Source organism: Anomaloglossus baeobatrachus, chromosome 3 (genome assembly GCF_048569485.1).
Source record: "Anomaloglossus baeobatrachus isolate aAnoBae1 chromosome 3, aAnoBae1.hap1, whole genome shotgun sequence".
NCBI classification, from domain to species: Eukaryota; Metazoa; Chordata; class Amphibia; order Anura; family Aromobatidae; genus Anomaloglossus; species Anomaloglossus baeobatrachus.
In genome coordinates this window covers 622,012,308-622,037,793 of record NC_134355.1, presented here as the reverse complement: position 1 = coordinate 622,037,793, position 25,486 = coordinate 622,012,308, and the positions used below count along the sequence as shown (strand labels likewise).

Genomic DNA, 25,486 nt, shown 5'->3' with positions numbered 1-25,486 from the left:
TTTAGATGATGGGAGAATCCCAAATCACACACTTTTTGGGTGGGAGGGGGAAAGAGGGGTTTCTGTTTTTCTTAAGCCCTTTTTTAGCCCTTTGTCTTTTCTGATATAGCAGTGATTTTATATGTTACATCATTGAATGATTACCCACGGCAGGGTTACGGATTGCTTTGACATGTTCTCATTGTATCATTTCCGGACGTGTCTGATTTTATTAATTGCAGCGTGACCTACATCTCTATTGTAATGTTGTGCAATGACGTCTCCTCATTAGGGAAATAGCTGAAACGTTGCATAAAGCTTCCATCGCCTCTTGTCTGACCTGCAGACAGCACTGTCTCGTAAAATGCCCATCCCATGAAGTAATGCGGTGCCGATGGTTGTAGATGTAATGCTCGTTTTTCCCTGTGCCGCCCCCAAGCCAGGTCCCAGTTATCTCCTTGCAAGTCCGGTTGCACAAGTTAATGCTAAATAAATGTCTTCCCAGTTCTTGGTATTATAAGGGTTCAGGTCAGGAACTCCTTTTATGTCTACCTATTGGAACATGCCATAAAAACATGCCGAATAATGTCCTGCCATCCGTTACCCCAGAATTGTGTTCACAATACCGCAGGCTTCAATGCTGAAATCTCCCATCATCCCTTGTTTGCTCAATGTCCGCTCATGGCTTGCACTGGTGATTCGCATCAAAGGGATTGTCCAATCTTCCTTCTTCAGGAGCCAACATTCCTATGGCTTCCTGCTTGCCGGGGAATGGTGTGCTCCTTTAAAGGGAATCCTACCATGTTTTTATTATTTAATTGGAGAACCGCATAATAAAGGCATTGAGACCCGGAATCCAAAAATGTCACTTATTAGGTTGTAGTAGTTTCAATACAATCCAGTCTTTTATCAGCAGGAGATAATCACTAGATTAGGACTGGTGTGCATGAAAGTCCAGCTGATCTGTTTAACCCCGCCCCCAACACTGGCCGCTTGGTGATGATGATGTACAGTGTACAGAAGAAGGTGCCTATCAGGGGTGTGGGCGGGGTTATTCACAGCTTGAGCAATGCCATGTATGCAACAGAGAAAAACAAGGATTTTATCAAAACTGCACCAAGCAGTTCTGTAATTGACACATTGCTGGAATCGGGCTCTCTGCCCCTACATTATGCTGCTCTCAGATTTATCCATTTATCCATTTAAGAAATTGAATATTAACCCCTTTTTAAGGATGATGCTTGGGGTTTGTTTGTTTTGGGGGGGGGGCATACTACTGTGTACAAAATCCACTACCTGTCAATTCCCATCAACACTGTGACACCATTATCAAATATGCTGAAGTATAAGGCTATGTGCCCACGCTACAGGATTTACCGCGGATTTTGCCGCGGATTTACCGCGGATTTGCCGAAAATCTGCAGCAGCAGCACTTCCAAGCCATTTCAATGGCATTTTGGAAATGCTGTGCCCATGCTGCGGATTTTTCCGCGGCGGATTTGCCGCGGATTTTGATCCGGAAAAATCTGCAGCATGTCAATTGTTTGGTGCAGATTTGGTGCGGATTTTTGGCTTTGAATGGGGAAAAAAAAAAAAAAAATCCGCATCAAAATCCGCGGCAAATCCGCGGGTGCGGATTTGCCGCGAAAGTCGCGGATTTTCAGGCAAAAAAATCCGCAGGGACATTCTAGCGTGGGCACATAGCCTAAGTGTCGTCTTTACATCAAAGGCTGTACGGTAATATCTTCTAGTCTTGTGGACAGGACTGTAAAAGAGGCAGATTATATACAATCTAAGTGCAAAAACTGGCCGGCTCCACTCAGGGTTTCCTGAGGAAAACCTTTTGGCCATGTTGCAAAAAACAACATGGACTATGGTTAATGAGGCTATTTCTGGGAGGGATAGAGGAGCCATGTTGTTCTCTTGGACAAGCCTAGTTGTAGAAGTACATTCTGATCTAACAGTCGCCTTATGTCTTTTAAGGAAAACTCTTGAGGATCGGCTGAAGGTGGAGGAGCAGCTCGGAACGCTCAATGTGTCTGACACCGCCGTGGGCAGCAAGCGGTTAACGTTCCAGCTAAAGAAGGTAAGAAATGGGTGGTTGGTACGGTCTGAATAGATGATGGCTAGAGATGATGCATATCTATTTGCAGGACCCAGTCCAGCAGCCAGGTTAGTAGTCTGTGTCCACCAGATGGGAGCCTTGCCAGCAGCCTCCCACCCGCCAGCATCTGCAGCTCTTGTTTTATTAGCATAGTGAGATGTCACATGATGATGTTGCGCCAGATTATCAAAAGAATTGGGGATGTCCAAGGGTTACGAGGCGTCTTGCAGGCCTGCCATCCAGCAGTGAAGTATTACCGTATTTTTCGTTTTATAAGACGCACCCCAAATTTAGAGAAAAAAAAAATGGGGTCCATCTTCTAATCTGGTGGTGTTTTACAGGGGGTGCAGCGGGGGTTACAGGATGCAGGGGCAGTTGTGCTAGCGGACAGTGCAGCGAGTGACCCAAATGCTCATCTGCGCTGTGAGACCGAGAAAACATCCAGGAACGGTCAATGGTGCAGGCTGAAAAATAAAAAAAAAAAATGGCGCCCGGAGTCAGCGCGTGCGCAGATTGAGTTATCTGCTCAATGACAAGCAGAGATCTCGTCTGTGTACGTGCCACCTCCCGGTGCCATTTTTCCTTAAAGTCCACCCCTGTCAATGTTATCAATGGGACAAAGGTGACACGTGCGCAGATGAGATCTTCAGTCAAGAGCTCCATTTGCGCATGAGCTGACTCTGGGCGCCATTATTTGAAACCTGCGCCGCCCACATTTTCAGGATGGCTCCTGCCCCACCGCCAGCACCACAGAGCAGCGCTGCAGAGCTCCAGCAGCTCAACGCCCACAGTATCGTCCCTGCCTCCTGTCACCATTCTCCACAACCCCCTGGTAAGCTACATTCGGATTATAAGACTCACCCCCTCATTTTGCTCTCTAATTTTTGGGATTAAAAGTGCGTTTTATAATCTAAAAAATACGGTACTTACCCGGCTGCTGGACCAGGTCTGGGAAATTGGTGCGCAGTTAAAGCCCAGTCACACACAACGACTTACCAGCGATCCTGAAAACGATGTGACCTGATAGGGATCGCAGGTAAGTCGCTGGGAGGTCGCTGGTGAGATGTCACACAGTCAGATCTTACCAGCGATGCAGGAACAATACAGATCGCAGTAGCAACCTGTACAACGATCTCAGCAGTCACTGGGACCCTGTCACACAGTGTCAAACACAGCGATGTGTACTGCCCAGCAGGACATCGCCTTTGAAGAAAATGGCCTGGACCATTCTGCAACGACTAGAGATCTCACAGCAGGGGCCTGATCGCTGGTAGGTGTCACACATAACGAGATCGCTAACGGGATCGCTACTGCGTCACAGAAACCGTGACTCAGCTGCGATCTCGCTAGCGATCTCGTTATGTGTGACGGTACCTTAACTCTAATCATAGGAGTTTAAGAAACTGGAAAGGTTTTTCTGATTCAAAAAGATAAGGCAATCTTATAGTAAAGTGCCAGTTTACAAAACTATTTTTTAGAACCCTGTTTTTGGGTTGTGTGGTCCCAGTGGTTAGTATGTTAACACTGACCTTGGATAACATACAACCTCTTTAACTTCCTATGGTCCTGGTTCATTCATCATCTCTGATCTCCAGTGGCACGTCTCTCTGACTAAGCTTTGTATGGCTTATATTTAGCTCACAGGGAATCTGATCAGGCAACAGCTTAGAGCTTTTTATAGGTAGCAGGACAAGAGACAACCATGGTGCATCGGTCGGCATGCCGTCCAAGTCAATGCTAGGCTTGTGTTTCAAGTTCATTTTTGTCTCCTGTTGTATATCTGGGGGATAGGTGGTAAAAATAGCTCCAGGGGGTATTTCTGCCGCTGACTGGGAAACATCTTTCATATAGTAATATTGGGTGAACACAGTAGTGTAAACCTTAGCTACCAATAATGAATGAGGCAACCACTGTTACCACAAATGTGAGCAGCCGTAAAATGCTGCTCTAGGAGGGTGATTTCTGTACATATCTGAAAAGGTTTAATGAAAGTGGCTCAATCACTCCCTATTGTCTGAGTGCCGCCCCAGCAGCAGTCGAACTGCTCGGATCCGGGGTTGCTGTGGCTCGATGGTCTCCAGACCCGGGGACTTGCGGCCACTTCAAATGTAAGGGGATATTTACAGAGGATGAATGTCCGTGACGCCACCTGCGGGTTGCGGTAAGGGAAGTACCGCCGCTGACTACGGGAGTACCTGGGCAGATAGTGTGGGGCAGCCAGGTGTCAGTCCCTCCACAGGTAGGGAAGGCCCCGGACTGTGGGGATTTGGTGAACGGGTGGCTTGCTTGGCCTTGGGAAGCAGGGTGCAGGGGTCAGATTACTCACTGCGGTAGTCGTGGTGCTGGATCTGATGGAATAAGCAGACACTCACACAGATGGTAAACCAAAGTCTCCAGGCACCGCAGTCTCTAGGGGGGGAGCCCGTCCAGGTCCTGCTCCCACCAGTGTCACTTGGCAAGTCCGGAGCCCTGCCTCCGTGCACAAATTGTTTTACTGTTGTGGCCCCTGGGCTTTAAGCTTTCGGGGCCCCGCTACTCGTGTGTATGGCAGCTGTGCTCTTGGTGGCTGGCACTTGGGATTTTAGTGGGTTGTGTATTTTGGAGAACCCTATCCCCCGCGTTGTGCTGATACCTCCAATCTCTGAGCTCTTGGGGAAAGTCCATAATTAACCTGTGGTGGATGGTTTCTTTATCAGGTTGCTTGAAGCTACTCCCCGATCTAGGGTCCTGTACCCCGCCGTGCTCTGAACCGGTAAGGTGGCTGGGCTTTCTGGTGCCAACAGTCCTTCTAGACTGCGTCCGTTACACTCCTGTCCAGTGTTCCTAATACCAGTCATTGACTCCTGTGGTCCCGGACCACCGTTTGCGACCCAACCTGTAGCCTCCCTGGGAGCTCCAACTCCCCTGCTCCTCATTCTGAGGGCTACAACTCAACTCCCTCTCTTTGAGAACTGACTTCCTCCTTCCCACCAGTCTGCCTGACCCCCTAGGTGGGCGGCCGTGCTCCAACTTGACCAACCCACTGGTGTGTCTGTCCAGTCCTGGTGTGAGGTGTGGTTGGGATTTGTAGTGCGGATGTCCGTGACACTGTTGATGGGAACCTGGAACCACGGGGGTAGACCCTGCACCCTGAGGGACAGGATGCAGTTCCCTGCAGCACCCTGACATAGTCAGGGGCACTACATCTGCATTATAAGGAAATGGTGACACATTAGGCTGGACTTTCAGTTAGCAAAGAGGAAGATATGAGGAGTGGGGGCGCAACAATTGAGGGAACAGGGATGGGGGAAAGACAGACATGCCCAGTGGAGGGCTCATATGGTTAGACAGACAAACCCAATGAAGGTTTTGAAAGGAAGGGACAGACATGCCAAACGGCGTGATCCGGGGAGGGGGGCAGGGTTTGGATGTGGGGGACGGTGGGGTGAACACACACTCATTGGAGAGATCAGGGGGGACACACTCAAAGGAGTGATCGGGGGGTGACACATACCCAATGGAGTGATGTGGCGGGAGGGCGCACGCCCAATGGAGGGATCTGACAGGAGGATGCTTGCTCAGTGGAGGAATCGGGGGACATATGCTGAATAGAGGGATTGTGGGACGCATGTCAAATAGAGGGATGGGGAGAGAGGAACACGCACAATGGAAGGGTCAGGAGTTTGACCCACACACCCAAAGGTGGCATTGGGGGAATGACACATCCAATGGTGAGATGACCCACCCAATGGCGGCATCGAGGGGGGGAAAATGGAACATGCCCAATGGTGGAGGGGGCTAATGGAACACGCCCAATGGCAAGATCTGTGGAGGGATGAAACACGCCCGATGGTGGGATCTGGAGGGATGGAACACACTGAAGGTGGGATCTGGGGGGGGATGACACACGCCCAATGGTGGTATCGGAGATGGAGAATGACACGTGCCCAATGGTGGGATTGGGGGCGGAGAATGATACGTGCCCAATGAAATCGGGGGTGGGCAATGATATGCCCAATGGTGGGATCGGGGGCGGGGAATTACACGACCAATGGTGGGATCGGGGGCGAGCAATGATACGCCCAATGGTTGGATTGGGGTTGGGGGTATTGACACATTCCGAGGGATCAGGTAGACAATGCTCCCAATGGAGAGTTCTGGGGGAGAGATTGACATGCCCAATTGAGAGATCAGGAGACACACGCCCAACTAAGGGATTCAGGGGGGTGGATGGGGACAGATACACCCAATGGATTTGATTGAACAATTCTGCACACACAGATATCTACCCGATTGGTGGAACAGGGGCAGCAAGAGAGAAGCCCAATGGAGAGAAGGGAATGGGCTCACTCACACGAGCGTATAAATCGGATGAGTGCAATGAGAGAAAATCTTTCATTGCACTCTGACCAATGTTAGTCAATGACGCAGAGCAGATCTGAGTTTTTCCGCTCTATTCTGATTGAGGAAAAAAAATCGCTGCAAGTGCTATTGGCAGCAAGTCTTAGATTGTGCTCACCCGTCCAAGTCTATAGGCCCCGTCACACTAAGCAACATCGCTAGCAACATCGCTGCTAACGAACAACTTTTGTGACGTTGCTAGCAATGTTGCTGTGTGTGACATCCAGCAACAACCTGGCCCCTGCTGTGAGGTCGTTGGTTGTTGCTGAATGTCCTGGGCCATTTTTTAGTTGTTGCTGTCCCGCTGTGAAGCGCAGATCGCTGTGTGTGACAGCGAGACAGCAACAACTAAATGTGCAGGCAGCAGGAGCCGGCTTCTGCGGAGGCTGGTAACCACAGTAAACATCGGGTAACCAAGAAGCCCTGTCCTTGGTTACCCGATATTTACCTTTGTTACCAGCCTCCGCCGCTCTCACTGTCAGTGCCGGCTCCTGCTCTGTGCACATGTAGCTGCAGGACACATCGGGTTAATTAACCCGATGTGTGCTGTAGCTAGGAGAGCAAGGAGCCAGCGCTAAGCATTGTGCGCTGCTCCCTGCTCTGTGCACATGTAGCTGCAGCACACATCGGGTAATTAACCCGATGTGTGCTGTAACTAGGAGAGCAGGGAGCCAGCGCTCGGTGTGCGCTGCTCCCTGCTCTCTGCACGTGTAGCTCCGTGCGCTGGTAACCAAGGTAAATATCGGGTTGGTTACCCGATATTTACCTTAGTTACCAAGCGCAGCATCTTCCACGCGGCGCTGGGGGCTGGTCACTGGTTGCTGGTAAGCTTACCAGCAACTCGTGTAGCGACGCTCCAGCGATCCCTGCCAGGTCAGGTTGCTGGTGGGATCGCTGGAGCGTCGCAGTGTGACATCTCACCAGCAACCTCCTAGCAACTTACCAGCGATCCCTATCATTGTTGGGATCGCTGGTAAGTTGCTTAGTGTGACTGGACCTTATGGGAGCGTGTGAAACATCAGACTGCACTGATGACATTCAAGTGCAGTGCAATATACCCAGAGACAGACAATGGAGGAGATGAAAGTAATCTCTCCTTCTCCTCATCTGTGATCCAATTCTTGTATGTGAGAGAATCGTTTCACAGTAGATGACACCCGGTCACGCTCGGAGCAGAGTCTAAGTCGAGTGTGATTACACGCTGCAATGTATCTTACGATGTGTCGGCGGGGTCACGTCTTAAGTGACGTACATCCGGCATCGTAAGGTACATTGTACTGTGTAACCGCTACATGCGATTGAACGGTAAAACGTTCATCGCACGCACGTCGTTCATTCCTCATGAATTGAACGTCAGGTTGTTCATCGTACCCGGGGTAGCACACATCGCAGTGTGTGACACCCCGGGAACGATGAACAGATCTTACCTGCGTCCTGCGGCTCCCGGCCAGCAATGCGGAAGGAAGGAGGTGGGCAGGATGTTTACGTCCCGCTCATCTCCGCCCCTCCGCTTCTATTGGCCGGCTGCCGCGTGACGTCTATGTGACACCGAACGTCCCTCCCACTCCAGGAAGTGGACGTTCGCTGCCCACATCGAGGTCGTATGGACGGGTAAGTACGTGTGACGGGGGTGAATCGTCTGTGTGGCACGTTCAACAAATTGAACGTGCCGCACATACGATGGGGGCGGTTACGATCGCCTACGATATCGTATGCAGAATCGTAACGTGTAAAGCAGGCTTTAGCATCTCGCATTGGACGCTCTCCACCAGTGTGACCCTGGCCTATAAACACTGAGCGCTTATTTCTATGGTAAGTGCTGGATTGTAGAACTCCAGTATAAAGGATTTGGAGAGATAACTTGTATGCAATTTGGGCTAACAAATGTTGAGGTGGATTCTTGCTGTGTGATTTATGACGACTGTGACAGCTGCTCAATGTCTGCCACCAAACATGGCGAGGAATATATAAGGAAACTGCCTTACAGCTGTCGTCACTCCGAGATCTCGAATATGAGTGGATGTAAAGGATCAGAAGACAGATGTGTCCTTATGTAATTATTACAGAGTCACAGTCATATAAATTTTAATTTCAGAAATCAGCAGTAAATGTGAAAATAAACATAATTTATCTCATCAGATATATGTGCCTCTTTCTCCTCCTGGACTGATCTTTCCTTCTCAATATCTGTCTTAAGTGAATACAGACTTAAGTCTCTGAGATAGAATCTTATGAATAGACTCTTATATCGGCCGCCCATAACTTTCACTTCTATCTCCCCTCCATGGTTTGGGTTGTGATCCCAAAAAACCCTCCTTTTTTACAATTTTAGAATTTATTTTTTTTTTTTTGTATTTTACGTGCAAACACTATTTAACGCCCCCTTTTTACTTTCATTTTACATTATTGGATGGATGTTACCTTCACTATGCAATGGTTTTTCAATCCTATTCACTCATTCTTATGACATTTTAGCATTTTTTCGTATTTTTTGCTTCGCACCTCACACCTGTCTGTTCACACTCACCTATATGTACATGGGCAAATTTGTGTCCTCTTCTCCATTTCATTCTTTTCCTTTCTCATCCCTCATTTATCTAATTTTAACTGTGCATCTCCATCAATCATGAAGAAAATTTATTTTTTATCCATTTGGTGGCAGCAACGTACGCCCAGTGTATACATGTGCTCCCTTTTATAACCATTCTTGCCTTCCTTGAACACTCAAATACCCTTCCTTTCCATATTCCCTTACTAGTGTGTAACAGTGTGCTTCGAATTTCGTTGCCGGACAACCTCTATTGTGCCTCACTTGTACCAGCCCCCCTCTGACACGTCGGCGGTGTGACACAGGACACTGAGCCAGGGGCTCCTGAGCCTTGATGACCATGCCAGACCAACTTCTACACCTGAGGCAAATCTGCCTTCTATAAAAAGCCCCCTTGTTACTCCTCGCCCCTCAGGAAGAAGCATGAGGAAACGCGCGTCAGGGGATCCTTTGTGTGCATCAGCTTAACCCTTTGGTATTTTCTAGTGATGACTAAGCACTCCCATTCTCGGGGGCTTGGTACTTGTAAGGAGCAGTTGGGGGCGACTCGTGTGCCAAGTGTAACAGAATTCAGTGGAGAATGCAATCATTTTTCCCGGGAATCCTTGAGTATCCCATTGACTTCCATTATACTCGCGTATACTAGTTGTGCCTGTCTGAGCCTGGTAGAGATCACTCATCACAAGTAATTATACACTGAACCTGTATGCTGTGATTTACCTCCTGCGTATGGAGCCTCACCATTGATCCAATCACTACATGAGAACTACCCAGTAAAGTGCTGGTGACTAGAGTCATTATTGTTGTACTCTGTGCAGATTACCATGTTACTTAAAGGGGTATTCCCATCTCCAGGATCCTATCCCAATATGTAGTTAGTGTAATAATAAGAATATTAGCAAATACCTCCAATTAGAAATGTAGTATAGTACTTCTGATACTTCTGATATAGCCATGTCTCTTACCTCATGTGCAGGGCATTGCAGCCAAGGTATACATGGTTATGACCATGAGCAAATAACTGTCACAATATGAGTGCTCGTAACCATGGGCACCAGAGCGCCAATGCGCTGCAAATGAGGTAAGAGACATGGCTATATCAGGAGAACTATACTACATTCCTAACTGGAGGTAATTTTTAATATTATTACACCTACTACATATTGGGATCGTATCCTGGAGATGGAAACAGCCTTTTAACCCCTATTTATCATTATATATATATATATATATATATATATATATATATATATATATATATATATATATATATATATATATATATATATATATATATATATATATATATATATAGAATTACACTAAGCACTTCATTGCGATCACTGTTGAATTAAAGGGGATTTATATGCACCTCAACGCCTCTTGCTTTTATCTTTTTACACCTGTTTTATATTTGAGGTGCAGTATTTGATATTTCAGTGCATAAGGTCCATTTCCTCCAATCTATCACTCTAGAACTTATTGGATCATTTTGTCCCATGCATTAAGCACTTTTTTGTAATTTTTGGCAATATATATAAAGTGTGTGTATGTGTGTGTGTGTATGTGTATATATATATATATATATATATATATATATATATATATATATATATATATATATATATATATATATATATATATATATATATATATATATATATATATATATATATATATATATATATATATATATATTATACATATATATATATATATATATATATATATAATGTATAATATATATATATATATATATATATATATATATATATATATATATATATATATATATATTTCTTCAGCGCTCTATTGGGAGACCCAGACGATTGGGGTATAGCTACTGCCCTCCGGAGGCCACACAAAGCACTACACTAAAAAGTGCAAGGCCCCTCCCCCTCTGGCTATACCCCCCCGTGGTATCACGGGTTCTCCAGTTTTAGCTTTGTGTGCGAAGGAGGTCAGACATCCACGCATAGCTCCACAGATTTTAGTCAGCAGTAGCTGCTGACTATTTCGGATGGAAGAAAAGAGGACACATATAGTGGCCCCAGCATGCTCCCTTCTCACCCCTGGATGGTGTTGTAAGGTTGAGGTACCTATTGCTGGTACGGAGGCTGGAGCCCACATGCTGCTTTCCTTCCACATCCCCCTGGGGGGCTCTGAGGAAGTGGGATCCTGCCGGCCTCAAAGCTCTGACGCCGGGCTCCATCCACAGACCCATTTGAACCTGCTGGATACGGAGCTGGAGTACCGTTCAGGGACATGGCCCTGCACCATTACAGGTACTCTGTGTCCCCGTACACACAGGCACAGCACACTCCAGACTTGCTGGGTGTGCTAGTGCGCCGGGGACAGTAAAGGGTTACAGTCACTGCAGCTTTGCTGAGTGACTTTGTGTTTTGGTAACTACCGCGCCGGACGCTCCGGGAGCGGCGGCGCGGCTGGGACTTGTAGTTCGCCGGGGACTGGGCGCCGACCGCGCTTTTACGGCGGCGGCGCTTATAACTCCAGTCCCCGGCTTCTGCGGCCTAGTGCCGCTTCGTTCCCGCCCCCTCCCTGTCACTCAGGGAAGGGGACAGGCGCTGAGCAATCAGCAGCGCCGAGGGCTGGAGCCTTTTTACATGCTCCAGCCCTCTCACTGCACTCTGTCAGACGCCGGATTCCCGCTCTGCCTTGGGGGCACGCCCACGGCCCGCCCCTACTCACACGAGCTGGGGAAGAAGCCGGCAGCCATTACTGCAGAGCTCGGGGCACCAAGGCAGGACAGTGGCGATCATACACCCGCTTATAGGCGGGCGGTAAGAGGCACAATAGTGCTGACCACGATATAACTGCAGTGTATACATGTGTGTTTTTAACTACATAGGTCGCTATATGCCCGCTTGGGGAGCGACACATCAGCAGCAGGAAAGCAGGTGTGCTAAGGCACAGGCTTTCTGGGCTGCTTGTTTTGCACGACTGAGGTGTTCATTTGTGTTTATGCTGATATGCTATACATTGCACTGTACAGTCGCTAGTCTTAGCTATATTCTTCTGGAATGGCTAGACTACAGCAGCAGAAAACCAAGGGTGCTGGGGCACAGGTTTTTTTCTATGCTGCTTGTATTGCATGGGCTGCAGTGTGCATTTGTACTTGTGCTTGTATGCTATACATTGCACTGTATGGTCACTCTTCTGGGCTATATTCCCCTAGATGACCAGTCTACAGCAGCAGAAGAGCAGAGGTGCCAGGGCACAGGCTTCTATGCTGCTTGTATTGCATGTACTGCAGTGTTCATTTGTACTTGTGCTTGTATACTATACATTGCACTGTAGGGTCACTCTTCTGGGCTATATTCCCCTAGATGACGAGTATACAGCAGCAGAAGAGCAGGGGTGCCAGGGCACAGGCTTCTATGCTGCTTGTATTGCTTGTGCTGCAGTGGTCATTTGTACTTTATGCCTGTATGCTATACATTGCAATGTACGGTCACCAATCTTGGCTATATACTTCTAGATAGCTAGTCGGCAGCGGCAAAAAAGCAACACAGTTTTCAGTGCTGTTTTTACTACATGGGATGCTGTTCATGACACCGTCCCATTGTGTGCATGCTCCCCTGTAGCACGTCGTCTGCCGGGGTCTCTAGCACTTCGTCTGCCGGGGCTCTACTAGTTGTGGCCAAAGAAACCTCCTGTCAACCCTGTCCATGGACAGGGACGGAGTAGTCATAATATAGAGACTTGCACCCATGGGCAATCTACTTGAACAAAAGGCAGCTCTTCAGGGCTTTGATACTGACATCGCTCTCAATCCGGATACACCGGGTGGTAACGCCATACGGAATGATCCTATACCGTCCATCAATGGAAGGTTGGATCTTTCTCCCTCAGCTCCCCCAGGGGAGATAGGAGACGAACAGGAGAAGTTCCTTTTCAGTGTCTCACGCAGATATTGAGTATTTTTCTGGCCACGCTGACTTCAGAGAAGCAGTCCAGGAACACCACGCTTACCAGATAAGCGTCTTCTCCAAACGTTTTTAGGATACACGTTATCCCTTTTTTCCCCTGACGTGGTCAGCGCTGGACCCAGGGTCCAAAGGTGGATTCTCCAATCTCCAGGCTTGCATATAGAGCCATAGTTGCACTGGCGATGGGGCTTCACTTCAAGATGCTATTCACAGACAGATGGACTCTGGTTGAAATCTGTCTAGGAGGCTATCGGCGTGTCGGTTGCTCCGGCATCCACAGCCGTATTGGCAACCTAACCTTTTCTGCTGTTCTTGCGCAGCTGACCTTGAGCAGGGACATCTGTACCGCAGAGGCGTCCGTAACCCCGCAATGTCTGCACTGCGACTTACCCTGTTAATGCTGTCCTAAAAGTACAGTCGAGGTTTCGGTCCTTCCCAAGCTCCGGCAGGTCCCAATTGTCCTCGTGCAAAAGGGCTACAAAACCTCAGACGGGCTCAGATTCCGGCCGGGCTCAATCTCGCCCAAGGAAGGCAGTCGGAGGAACCGCTACCAAGGCGGTCTCCTCAGGACTCTCAGCTCTCTCTCTCTCTCTCCGCATCCGCGGTTGATGGCAGACTCCCCCGCCTTTGGCGACATTTAGCTGCCACAGGTCACAGACCGGTGGGTGACGGACATTGTGCTCACGTGCACAGGACAGTGTTCTGTTCTCGTCTTCCGACTCCATTCTTCAGAACGGCCCCACCTCTCCACCGAGCAGACGCCCTGCTGCAGGCGGTGGACGCTCTAAGAGCAGAAGGAGTGGTGATCCCTGTCCCCCCTCAGGAACGAGGGCGAGGGTTTGTACTCCAATCTCTTTGTGGCTCCAAAAATGGACGGTTCCTTCCGTCCTGTTCTGGTTCTGAAACTGCTCAACGAGCATGCGAACGCCAGGCGGTTCCGGATGGGATCCCTCCGATCCGTCATTGCCTCAATGTCTCGAGGAGACTTCCTTGCCTCAACAGACATCAAAGATGCCTATCTCCACGTGCCAATTGCTACGGAGCACCAACGTTTTCTACGTTTTGTGATAGGAGACGAACATCTTCTGTTCGTAGCTCTGCCATTCAGTCTGGCGACAGCCCCACGGGTGGGCACCAAGGTCATGGCAGCAGTGGTAGCAGTCTTGCACTCTCACGGACACCCGGTGATTCCGTACTTGGACGATCTACTCGTCAAAGCAACCTCCCTCGAGGCATGCCAACGCAGCCTGAATGTTACGCTGGAGACTCTCCAGACTTTCGGGTGGATCATCAATTTGGCAAGGTCAAATCTGTCTCCGACTCAATCACTAACGTATCTCGGCATGGAGTTTCATACTCTATCAGCCATAGTGAAGCTTCCGCTGAACCAGCAGCGTTCACTGCGGACAGAGGTGCAGTCTCTCCTTCAAGGCCAGTCGCACCCCTTAAGGCGCCTCATGCACTTCCTAAGGAAGATGGTGGCAGCCATCGAGGCAGTTCTCTTTGCGCAGTTTCATCTGCGCCAACGGCAATGGGACATTCTCCGCCAATGGGATGGGCAGTCAACCTCCCTGGACGGGAAGTCTCCCTTTCCCTGACGGCCGAGGACTCTCTGCAATAGTGGCTTATTCCCACCTCATTGCCATAGCCCCCATCCTGGGCAGTGGTCACGACAGATACGAGTCTGTCAGGGTGGGGAGCAGTTTGTCTCCGCCACATGGCTCAGGGGACGTGGACTCAGCAGGAGTCCACCCTTCAGTTCGATGTGCTGGAAATCGGGGCAGGGTATCTTACCCTATTAGCTTTCCACAGTCGGACATCTCCACAGCGGTGGCATACATCAACCACCAAGGAGGGACACGCAGTCAGCAGCCTTCCAGGAAGTCCGGCGAATCCTCATGTGGGTGGAGGACACAGCATCCACCATATCCGCAGTTCACATCCCGGGCGTAGAAGACTGGGAAGCAGGCTGCCTCAGTCGCCAGGGCATGGACGCGGGGGAATGGTCCCTTCACCCGGACGTGTTTCAGGAAATCTGTTGCCGCTGGGGGGGGGGCCGGACGTCGACCTAATGGCGTCTCGGCACACCAACAAGGTCCCGGCATTTATGGCACGATCGCGCGATCACAGAGCTCTGGCGGCAGACGCCTTAGTGCAAGATTGGTCGCAGTTCCGGCTCACATATGTGTTTCCACCTCTGGCACTCTTGCCCAGAGTACTGCGCAAAAATCAGATCCGATTGCAGCCGCGTCATACTCGTCGCACCAGACTGGCCGAGGAGATCGTGGTACCCGGATCTGTGGCATCTCACGGTCGACCGACCGGGGTCACTACCAGACCGACCAGACTTACTGTCTCAAGGGCCGTTTTCTCCATCGGAATTCTGCGGCCCTGAACCTGACTGTGTGGCTTGTGTGTCCTGGATCCTAGCGTCTTCAGGATTATCCCAAGGGGTCGTTGCCACCATGAGACAGGCTAGGAAGCCCACGTCTGCTAAGATCTACCACAGAACGTGGAAGGTTTTCTTAATCTGGTGCTCTACTCAGGGAGTGTCTCCCTGGCCATTTGCATTGCCTATCTTTCTTTCCTTCCTACAATAGGAGTTAGAAAAGGGCTTGTCGCTAGACTCCCTCAAAGGGCAAGTCTCAGCACTATCCGTGTTTTTTCAGAAGCGTCTAGCACGTCTTTCTAAGGTGCGCACGTTCCCGCAGGGGGTTTGTCATATCGTACCCCCGTACAAGCGGCCGTTGGATCCATGGGATCTGAACAGGGTTCTAGTTGCTCTCCAGAAGCCGCCTTTCGAGCCTCTGAAGGAAGTTTCCTTTTCTCGCCTGTCACAGAAGGTGGCGTTTCTCGTTGCGATCACATCGCTTCGGCGAGTGTCTGAGCTGGCAGCTCTGTCATCCAAGGCTCCCTTCCTGGTGTTTTCACCAGGACAAGGTAGTGCTGCGCATCATTCCGGAGTTTCTCCCTAAGGTAGTATCCTCGTTTCATCTTAATCAGGATATCTCCTTACTGTCCTTTTGCACTCATCCGGTTCACCGGTATGAGAATGATTTACGTTTGCTAGATCTGGTGAGAGCACTCAGAATCTACATTTCACGCACGGCGCCCGTACGCCGTTCCGATGCCCTTGTCGCTGGTACGCGCAAGAGGTTGCAGGCTTCTAAAGCCATCCTGGCTCGATGGATCAAAGAACCAATTCTGGAAGCCTACCGTTTTGCAGGGCTTCCGGTTCTTTCAGGGCTGAAAGCCCATTCAACCAGAGCCGTGAGTGCGTCCTGGGCGCTACGACACCAGGCTTCGGCTCAACAGGTGTGCCAGGCAGCTACCTGGTCGAGTCTGCACATTTTCACCAAACATTATCAGGTGCATACCTATGCTTCGGCGGATGCCAGCTTAGGTAGAAGAGTCCTGCAGGCGGCAGTGACATCCCCGTAGGGGAGGGCTGTTTTGCAGCTCTAACATGAGGTATCTCTTTACCCACCCAGGGACAGCTTTTGGACGTCCCAATCGTCTGGGTCTCCCAATAGAGCGCTGAAGAAGAAGGGAATTTTGTTACTTACCGTAAATTCCTTTTCTTCTAGCTCTTATTGGGAGACCCAGCACCCGCCCTGTTGTCCTTCGGGATTTCTAGGTTGTTTGCGGGTACACATGTTGTTCATGTTGAACGGTTTTTCAGTTCTCCGACGTTATTCGGAGTTAATTTGTTTAAACCAGTTATTGGCTTCCTCCTTCTTGCTTTGGCACTAAAACTGGAGAACCCGTGATACCACGGGGGGGTATAGCCAGAGGGGGAGGGGCCTTGCACTTTTTAGTGTAGTGCTTTGTGTGGCCTCCGGAGGGCAGTAGCTATACCCCAATCGTCTGGGTCTCCCAATAAGAGCTAGAAGAAAAGGAATTTACGGTAAGTAACAAAATTCCCTTCATATATATATATATATATATATAATATATATATATATATATAAAATTAGTATTCATGAAATGTGCCAATTAAATCAACTAGTCGCCTCAGATTACTCTGTCTGCTGCACCAAGCACCTTCCTGCAGTACCCCACAATCCTATGCTGATGTATCCCATATTTTGCCTTTCTTTGTCGCTCTATTGGGAGACCCAGACAATTGGGTGTATAGCTACTGCCTCCGGAGGCCACACAAAGTATTACACTTAAAAGTGTAAGGCCCCTCCCCTACTGCCTATACACCCCCCGTGGGATCACGGGCTCCTCAGTTTTCATGCTTTGTGCGAAGGAGGCACACATGCACGCATAGCTCCACTGTTTAGTCAGCAGCAGCTGCTGACTTTGTCGGATGGAAGAAAAGAGGGCCCATACTAGGGCCCCCAGCATGCTCCCTTCTCACCCCACTTTTGTTGGCGGTGTTTGTTAAGGTTGAGGTACCCATTGCGGGTACGGAGGCTGGAGCCCACATGCTGCTTTCCTTCCCCATCCCCTTAGGGCTCTGGGTGAAGTGGGATCCTATCGGTCTCCAAGCACAGGAGACCGTGCTCCGTCCACAGCCCCTGGGAATCTGCTGGACATGGAGCTGAGTATCGTCAGGGACAGGGCCCTGCTACATTAAGGTACTCTGGGTCCCCGTACAGATCGCGCACACACACCAGCATTGCTGGGTGTGTTAGTGCGCCGGGGACAGCAGCGCGGCGCGCTGGTGCTTTACTCACTACAGCTTTGCTGAGTGAGTTTCTGTATTAGGAACTGCCGCGCCGGCCGCGGCTGGCGGTTTTTTTACACTGCGGCGCGGCTGGGACGTGTGGTGCGCTGGGGAACTTCCGCGCTGGCCGTGCTTATACGACGGCCACGCTTATAAATCGAGTCCCCGGCTTTTGCGGCCTAGTTCCGTTTCGTTCCCGCCCCCAGGCCTGCCAGTCAGGGGAAGGGCGGGACGCTGGTCAGAATGTCAGCGCTGAGGGCTGGAGTCTGCTTAGCATACTCCAACCCCCCTCACTAGGCACAGTGGGACGCTAGTTTCCCGCACTTTGTCTGGGGCACGCCCACGGCCCGCCCCTCTTCACAGGACGCCGGCAGCCATTCCTGTTTGCAGTCTGAGTGGAGAAGGGACACGAGCTCTGGGAGACCCAGGCACGGGATTCTGGCAGTCACACACCCGCTTTTCAGCGGGCGGTAAGCAGCCCTCGAGGGCTCACCCCACTAGTGCCGCAGTGTTCATTTGTACTTTATGCTTGTATGCTATACATTGCATTGTACGGTCGCTATTCTTGGCTATATACCCTCCTAGATTGCTAGACAACAGCATGTCGTCCGCAAAAAGCAAAGGGGCCAAGACACAGGCTTTCTATGCTACTTGTACCGCATGTAAGGCTGTTCTACCGGCAGGTGCCACTGACCCCCATTGTGTGCAATGTTCGGCCCCTGTAGCACTTGCTCAGTCGAGGCCTCTGCTAGAGGTGGCCCAAGGAGAACCACCTGTGAACACTGTCCAGGTGACAGGGACGGAGTTTGCAGTTTTTGCTGATAAACTGTCGGTGACTGTCTAAAATCCTTGAGACTTTGCAGTCCAGACCGGTAACTCAGACCATGGGCACTGTTGATTCAAGGCTCCCTGGTTCCCCTCTTTTGGAACACATCCGTGCTCCGGGGGGGTCCCATGCATCCCGGGGTGATGGCTCTGACACGGACGATAGTCCCAGACAGCCTAAGCGAGCTCGCTATGAGCGACCCTCGACTTCATCACACTGGTCAGGGTCCCAGCAGGAAGGCTCTCTGTTTGATGAGACAGAGGTTGCTGATCAGGATTCTGATCCTGAGACCGCTCTCAATCTGGATACACCTGATGGGGACGCAATGGTGAATGATCTTATAGCGTCCATCAATAAAATGTTGGATATTTCTCCCACAGCTCCTCCAGTGGAGGAGTCAGCTTCACAGCAGGAGAAATTCCATTTCAGGTATCCTAAGCGTAAATTGAGTACTTTTCTGGACCACTCTGACTTTAGAGAGTCAGTCCAGAAACACCACGCTTATCCAGATAAGCGTTTCTCCAAACATCTTAAGGATACACGTTATCCCTTTCCCCCTGACGTGGTCAAAGGCTGGACCCAGTGTCCAAAGGTGGATCCCCCAATCTCCAGGCTTGCGGCTAGATCCATAGTTGCAGTGGAAGATGGGGCTTCACTTAAAGATGCCACTGACAGACAGATGGAGCTCTGGTTGAAATCCATCTATGAAGCTATCGGCGCGTCGTTTGCTCCAGCATTCGCAGCCGTATGGGCACTCCAAGCTATTTCAGCTGGTTTGGCGCAGATTGACACTGTCACACGTACATCTGTTCCGCAAGTAGCGTCCTTAACCTCTCAAATGTCTGCATTTGCGTCTTACGCTATTAATGCTGTCCTGGACTCTACAAGCCGTACGGCAGTGGCGTCCGCCAACTCCGTGGTTTTACGCAGAGCATTGTGGTTAAGGGAATGGAAGGCAGATTCTGCTTCCAAGAAGTGCTTAACCAGTTTGCCTTTTTCTGGTGACAGACTGTTTGGTGAGAGATTGGATGAAATCATTAAACAGTCCAAGGGTAAGGATTCATCCTTACCTCAGCCCAGACCAAATAAACCCCAACAGAGGAAGGGACAGTCGAGGTTTCGGTCCTTTCGAGCCTCGGGCAGGTCCCAATTCTCCTCGTCCAAAAGGACTCAAAAGGATCAGAGGAGCTCAGATTCTTGGCGGGCCCAGTCACGCCCAAAGAAAGCAGCCGGAGGAACCGCTACCAAAGCGGCTTCCTCATGACTTTCGGCCTCCTCTCTCCGCATCCTCGGTCGGTGGCAGGCTCTCCCGCTTTGGCGACATTTGGCTGCCACATGTCAAGGACCGTTGGGTGAGAGACATTCTGTCTCACGGGTACAGGATAGAGTTCAGTTCTCGTCCTCCAACTCGATTCTTCAGAACTTCTCCGCCTCCCGGCCGAGCCAATGCTCTTCTGCAGGCGGTGTGCTCTTTAAAGGCAGAAGGAGTGGTAATCCCTGTTCCTCTTCAGGAGCAAGGTCACGGTTTTTACTCCAACTTGTTTGTGGTGCCAAAAAAGGACGGGTCTTTCCGTCCTGTTCTGGACCTAAAACTGCTCAACAAGCATGTGAAAACCAGGCGGTTCCGGATGGAATCCCTCCGCTCCGTCATCGCCTCAATGTCTCAAGGAGATTTCCTAGCATCAATAGACATCAAAGATGCTTATCTCCACTTGCCGATTGCTCCAGAACACCAGCGTTTTCTACGCTTCGTTATAGGAGACTAACACCTTCAGTTCGTAGCCCTGCCTTTCGGTCTGGCGACAGCCCCAAGGGTCTTCACCAAGGTCATGGCAGCAGTAGTAGCAGTCCTGCACTCTCAGGGTCACTCTGTGATCCCTTACTTGGACGATCTACTTGTCAAGGCACCCTCTCAAGAGGCATGCCAACACAGCCTGAACGTTGCGCTGGAGACTCTCCAGAGTTTCGGGTGGATCATCAACTTTTCAAAGTCAAATCTGACCCCAACCCAATCGATAATATACCTTGGCATGGAGTTTCATACTCTATCAGCGGTAGTGATGCTTCCGCTGGACAAACAGCGTCCACTACAGACAGGGGTGCAATTTCTCCTTCAGGGCCAGTCGCATCCCTTGAGACGCCTCATGCACTTCCTGGGGAAGATGGTAGCAGCAATGGAGGCAGTCCCTTTCGCGCAGTTTCATCTGCGTCCATTACAATGGGACATTCTCCGCCAATGGGACGGGAAGTCGAAGTCCCTGGACAGGAACGTCTCCCTTTCTTAGGCGGCCAAGGATTCTCTTCAGTGGTGGCTTCTTCCCACCTCATTGTCAATAGGAAAGTCTTTCCTACCCCCATCCTGGGCGGTGGTCACAACAGACGCGAGTCTATCAGGGTGGGGAGCAGTTTTTCTCCACCACAGGGCTCAAGGTACGTGGACTCAGCAAGAGTCCACCCTTCAGATCAATGTTCTGGAAATCAGAGCAGTGTATCTTGCCCTACAAGCCTTCTAGCAGTGGCTAGAAGGCAAGCAGATCCGAATTCAGTCGGACAACTCCACAGCGGTGGCATACATCAACCACCAAGGAGGGACACGCAGTCGGCAAGCCTTCCAGGAAGTCCGGCGGATTCTGACGTGGGTGGAAGACACGGCATCCACCATATCCGCAGTCCACATCCCGGGCGTAGAAAACTGGGAAGCGGACTTCCTCAGTCGCCAGGGTATGGACGCAGGGGAATGGTCTCTTCACCCGGACGTGTTTCAGGAAATTTGTCGCCGCTGGGGGAGGCCGGACGTCGACCTAATGGCGTCCCGGCACAACAACAAGGTCCCGGCCTTCATGGCACGGTCTCACGATCTCAGAGCTCTGGCGGCGGACGCCTTAGTTCAAGATTGGTCGCAGTTCCGGCTGCCTTATGTGTTCCCACCTCTGGCGCTGTTGCCCAGAGTGCTACGCAAGATCAGGTCCGACTGCCGCCGCGCCATCCTCGTCGCTCCAGACTGGCCAAGGAGGTCGTGGTACCCAGATCTGTGGCATCTCACGGTAGGACAACCGTGGGCAATACCAGATCGGCCAGACTTGCTGTCTCAAGGGCCGTTTTTCCATCAGAATTCTGCGGCCCTGAGCCTGACTGTGTGGCTATTGAGTCCTGGATCCTAGCGTCTTCAGGACTATCTCAAGAGGTCATTGCCACCATGAGACAGGCTAGGAAACTATCCTCTGCCAAGATCTACCACAGGACGTGGAAGATATTCTTAACTTGGTGCTCTGCTCAGGAAGTTTCTCCCTGGCCATTTGCTTTGCCTACCTTTCTTTCCTTCCTGCAATCCGGGTTGGAAAAAGGTCTGTCGCTCGGCTCCCTTAAGGGACAAGTCTCTGCGCTATCTGTATTTTTTCAGAAGCGCCTAGCACGACTTCCTCAGGTACGCACGTTCCTGCAAGGGGTTTGTCATATCGTCCCTCCTTACAAGCGGCCGTTAGAGCCCTGGGATCTGAACAGGGTTCTAATTGCTCTCCAGAAGCCGCCTTTCGAGCCTTTGAGGGATGTTTCCCTGTCTCGCCTTTCACAGAAAGTGGCCTTTCTAGTAGCGGTCACGTCTCTTCGGAGAGTGTCCGAGCTAGCAGCGCTGTCATGCAAATCTCCCTTCCTGGTGTTTCACCAGGACAAGGTGGTTCTGCGCCCGATTCCGGAGTTTCTCCCTAAGGTGGTATCCCCCTTTCATCTCAATCAGGATATCTCCTTACCTTCTTTGTGTCCTCGTCCAGTTCATCAATGTGAAAAGGATTTGCATTTGTTGGATCTGGTGAGAGCACTCAGAATCTACATTTCCCGCACGGCACCTCTGCGCCGCTCGGATGCACTCTTTGTCCTTGTCGCCGGCCAGCGTAAAGGGTTGCAGGCTTCCAAATCCACCCTGGCTCGGTGGATCAAGGAACCAATTCTTGAAAGCTACCGTTCTGCGGGGCTTCCGGTTCCATCAGGGCTGAAGGCCCATTCTACCAGAGCCGTGGGTGCGTCCTGGGCATTACGGCACCAGGCTACGGCTCAGCAAGTGTGCCAGGCGGCTACCTGGTCGAGTCTGCACACTTTTACCAAGCATTATCAGGTGCATACCTATGCTTCGGCGGACGCCAGCCTAGGTAGACAAGTCCTTCAGGCGGCGATTGCTCACCTGTAGGAAAGGGCCGTTTTTATGGCCCTATCACGAGGTATTATTTTACCCACCCAGGGATTGCTTTTGGACATCCCAATTGTCTGGGTCTCCCAATAGAGCGACAAAGAAGGGAATTTTGTTTACTTACCGTAAATTCCTTTTCTTCTAGCTCTAATTGGGAGACCCAGCACCCGCCCCTGTTTTTTTGTATACACATGTTGTTCATGTTGAATGGTTTCAGTTCTCCGATATTCCTTCGGATTGAATGTGCTTAAACCAGTTTATTGGCTTTCCTCCTTCTTGCTTTTGCACTAAAACTGAGGAGCCCGTGATCCCACGGGGGGTGTATAGGCAGTAGGGGAGGGGCCTTACACTTTTAAGTGTAATACTTTGTGTGGCCTCCGGAGGCAGTAGCTATACACCCAATTGTCTGGGTCTCCCAATTAGAGCTAGAAGAAAAGGAATTTACGGTAAGTAAACAAAATTCCCTTCTTAATTACTATATAGTCACTTGGCTTTCCCTATATATTGAGCGATGCTATATATACTTTATTCTGCACAACGTTTTGACCTATTTTGTTTGTTGTTTAATAGTTTTCCTTCAATAAAGATTTTGTCATTTTGAAAGGGAACCTGTGAGGTGCAATCTGCACCCAGTACCATGAGCAGTTCTGAGTGCATATCGCTAATCCCTGCCTAACCGTCCCTGTATACACTAGCATAGATAACGAGATCTTTAGAAAGTCTTTCTACAGACCTTTTATGCTAATGAGTGCAGGGACTAGTCCCAAGGACATTCTATCCCCGACTAGCTGCCCTCTCAGCATGTTAGCACACCCACAGGGGTGTACTAACATGCTAGTCAATGCAGCGTTACCAGCAGTACCGTGCGTACCGGTGTTCGCTGTGACCGCACTTCTGGTCATGCGCAGTAGATCTCTCTGAAGCTGGGACGCATACACTCGGCTTCACACTGCGCATGACCGGAAGTGCACGGCATTTAGAAGCGCGGTGACAGTGACCACAGGTACGCGTGGCACCGCTGGTGACTCTACATTGAATAGCATGTTAGTACACCCCTGTGGGCGTGCTAACATGCTAAGAGGACAGACTAGTTGGGGGATATAACACCTAGGGGACTAGTCCCTGGCCTCATTAGCATAAGATAAAAGATCTTTAGAAATACTTTTTCTAAAGATCTTTATCTATGCTAGTGTATACAGGGACGGTTAAGATGGATAGTGATGCAAAAAAAAAGTTCAAATTTATTGAGGCGACTGTAACGTCATTCGATGTTTCGACCCCGCCTGGGTCTTGGTCAAGAGTTGCTTAAAGATGGGTGTCTGGGATATGGAAATTTGAGTGGATTAATAACGTTGGTAGAGAATACCTAGAGGATAAAGGTCCTGGGTTTAGCCAGCGCAGCAGCGCTTTGGCTGGTGATATGGTGTATCCTTATCGCCTATTTAGCTGCTGCGCTGGCTAAACCCAGGACCTTTATCCTCTAGGTATTCTCTACCAACATTATTAATCCACTCAAATTTCCAGATCCCAGACACCCATCTTTAAGCGACTCTTGACTAAGACCCAGGCGGGGTCGAAATGTCGAATGACTTCACAGTCGCCTCAATAAATTTGAAAATGTTTTTGCATCACAATCTGAGTACAGTGAATTTATTATCTTGGATTGGACCCATTTTTCACTTGCACCACCACCCACTTGTCTGAGTACAGACCTATGTTTTTTTTATCTATACAGGGACGTTTAAGCAGGGATTAACAATATACACCAAGATCTGCTCGTGATTCTGGGTGCATATTGCATCGGGACAGGTTCCCTTTAAATAAATCTCCTCCTTTATAAGTTTTCATCATTGTTTGGAGAAACTCTTTACAATTACTAGGCCAGTATATTGGTTAATCACCTTCTATATAGCTAGAGGAGCTATAGTTATAATTTCTATTTAATGTGAGTTGTACTGATGGAGTAATCTGAAGTCTGAAACGCGTTGAGTAATCACAATCCTGGATCTGGCTTCTTTTCATTATTCTACAGCAGCGCAGATTCACACTTTTCCAAGTCTTTAATAAAACCCCATAGCAACTAATGTACAATAATTTTCCGAGGCCCTTTGAGGAAACTAGAATCTGGTTGCCATTTTGTATTTTGTGTCTTCTAATTTATTTTTTATTTTTCTCTTCAGTCCGAACAGCAAAAGAAGAGACAAGAAGCTGAGAAACAACACAGAGAGGAACGGAAGAAGCTGCGTCGCTCTGCTGGACACTTGAAGAGCAAACCCGGCAAGGGACGGCCGTTTTAATAACTTTGAGATATTCTGGTCTCTGATAAGAGAGACACCCGAACTTTATAATGAGACTCTACAATGTGTGTGGGAATTTGAGGCAAAATATTTCCTTTTATGACGCGTCACCGGTTGTGCAAGGAAGATGGGACGGCCGGGCGGACCCGACGCCATTGATGAAGCGGTGTTTGACCATAAATGCTTATAAATAAAGCTTCATTTATTTTGTATTTAATCCTACTTTGGTAATGGGCGCCTTTTATCAATAGCTTTAGCTGGTAGCGGCACATTAGTATCTTTATGGCCTACGTTCTCATTCTAAAGGTCCAGTCACACATAACGAGATCGTGAACGAGATCGCTACTACGTCAGTTCCCGGATCGTTGCTGAGTCGTTGGTGAAATCGTATTTGTGAGGTCTTACACACACAGACTTTAGGAACGAGCATGCGACCCGTATAACGATCTTGTAAATCATCGGGACCCTGTCACACAACAGCTGTGGTAACGATTCCGATCTCGATTAGGGGCGTAGTGAAACGCAGTGAGCCACGTAGGTGTGCATT

The 25,486-nt window shown here is 49.7% G+C and overlaps 1 protein-coding gene across 1 annotated transcript in view; it reads left to right on the top strand.

The window, feature by feature from the left end:
- NOL10 (nucleolar protein 10) overlaps positions 1 to 25,161 on the top strand; it is a 190,686-nt gene extending 165,525 nt beyond the window's left edge. Inside the window, exons 20-21 of the mRNA XM_075338765.1 lie at positions 1,963 to 2,065; positions 24,823 to 25,161. Coding sequence (XP_075194880.1) covers positions 1,963 to 2,065; positions 24,823 to 24,939 — 220 coding nt within the window. The 3' untranslated portion in view covers positions 24,940 to 25,161. The remainder of the gene's footprint in view (positions 1 to 1,962; positions 2,066 to 24,822) is intronic.
- The last annotated feature ends 325 nt before the right edge of the window (positions 25,162 to 25,486 follow it).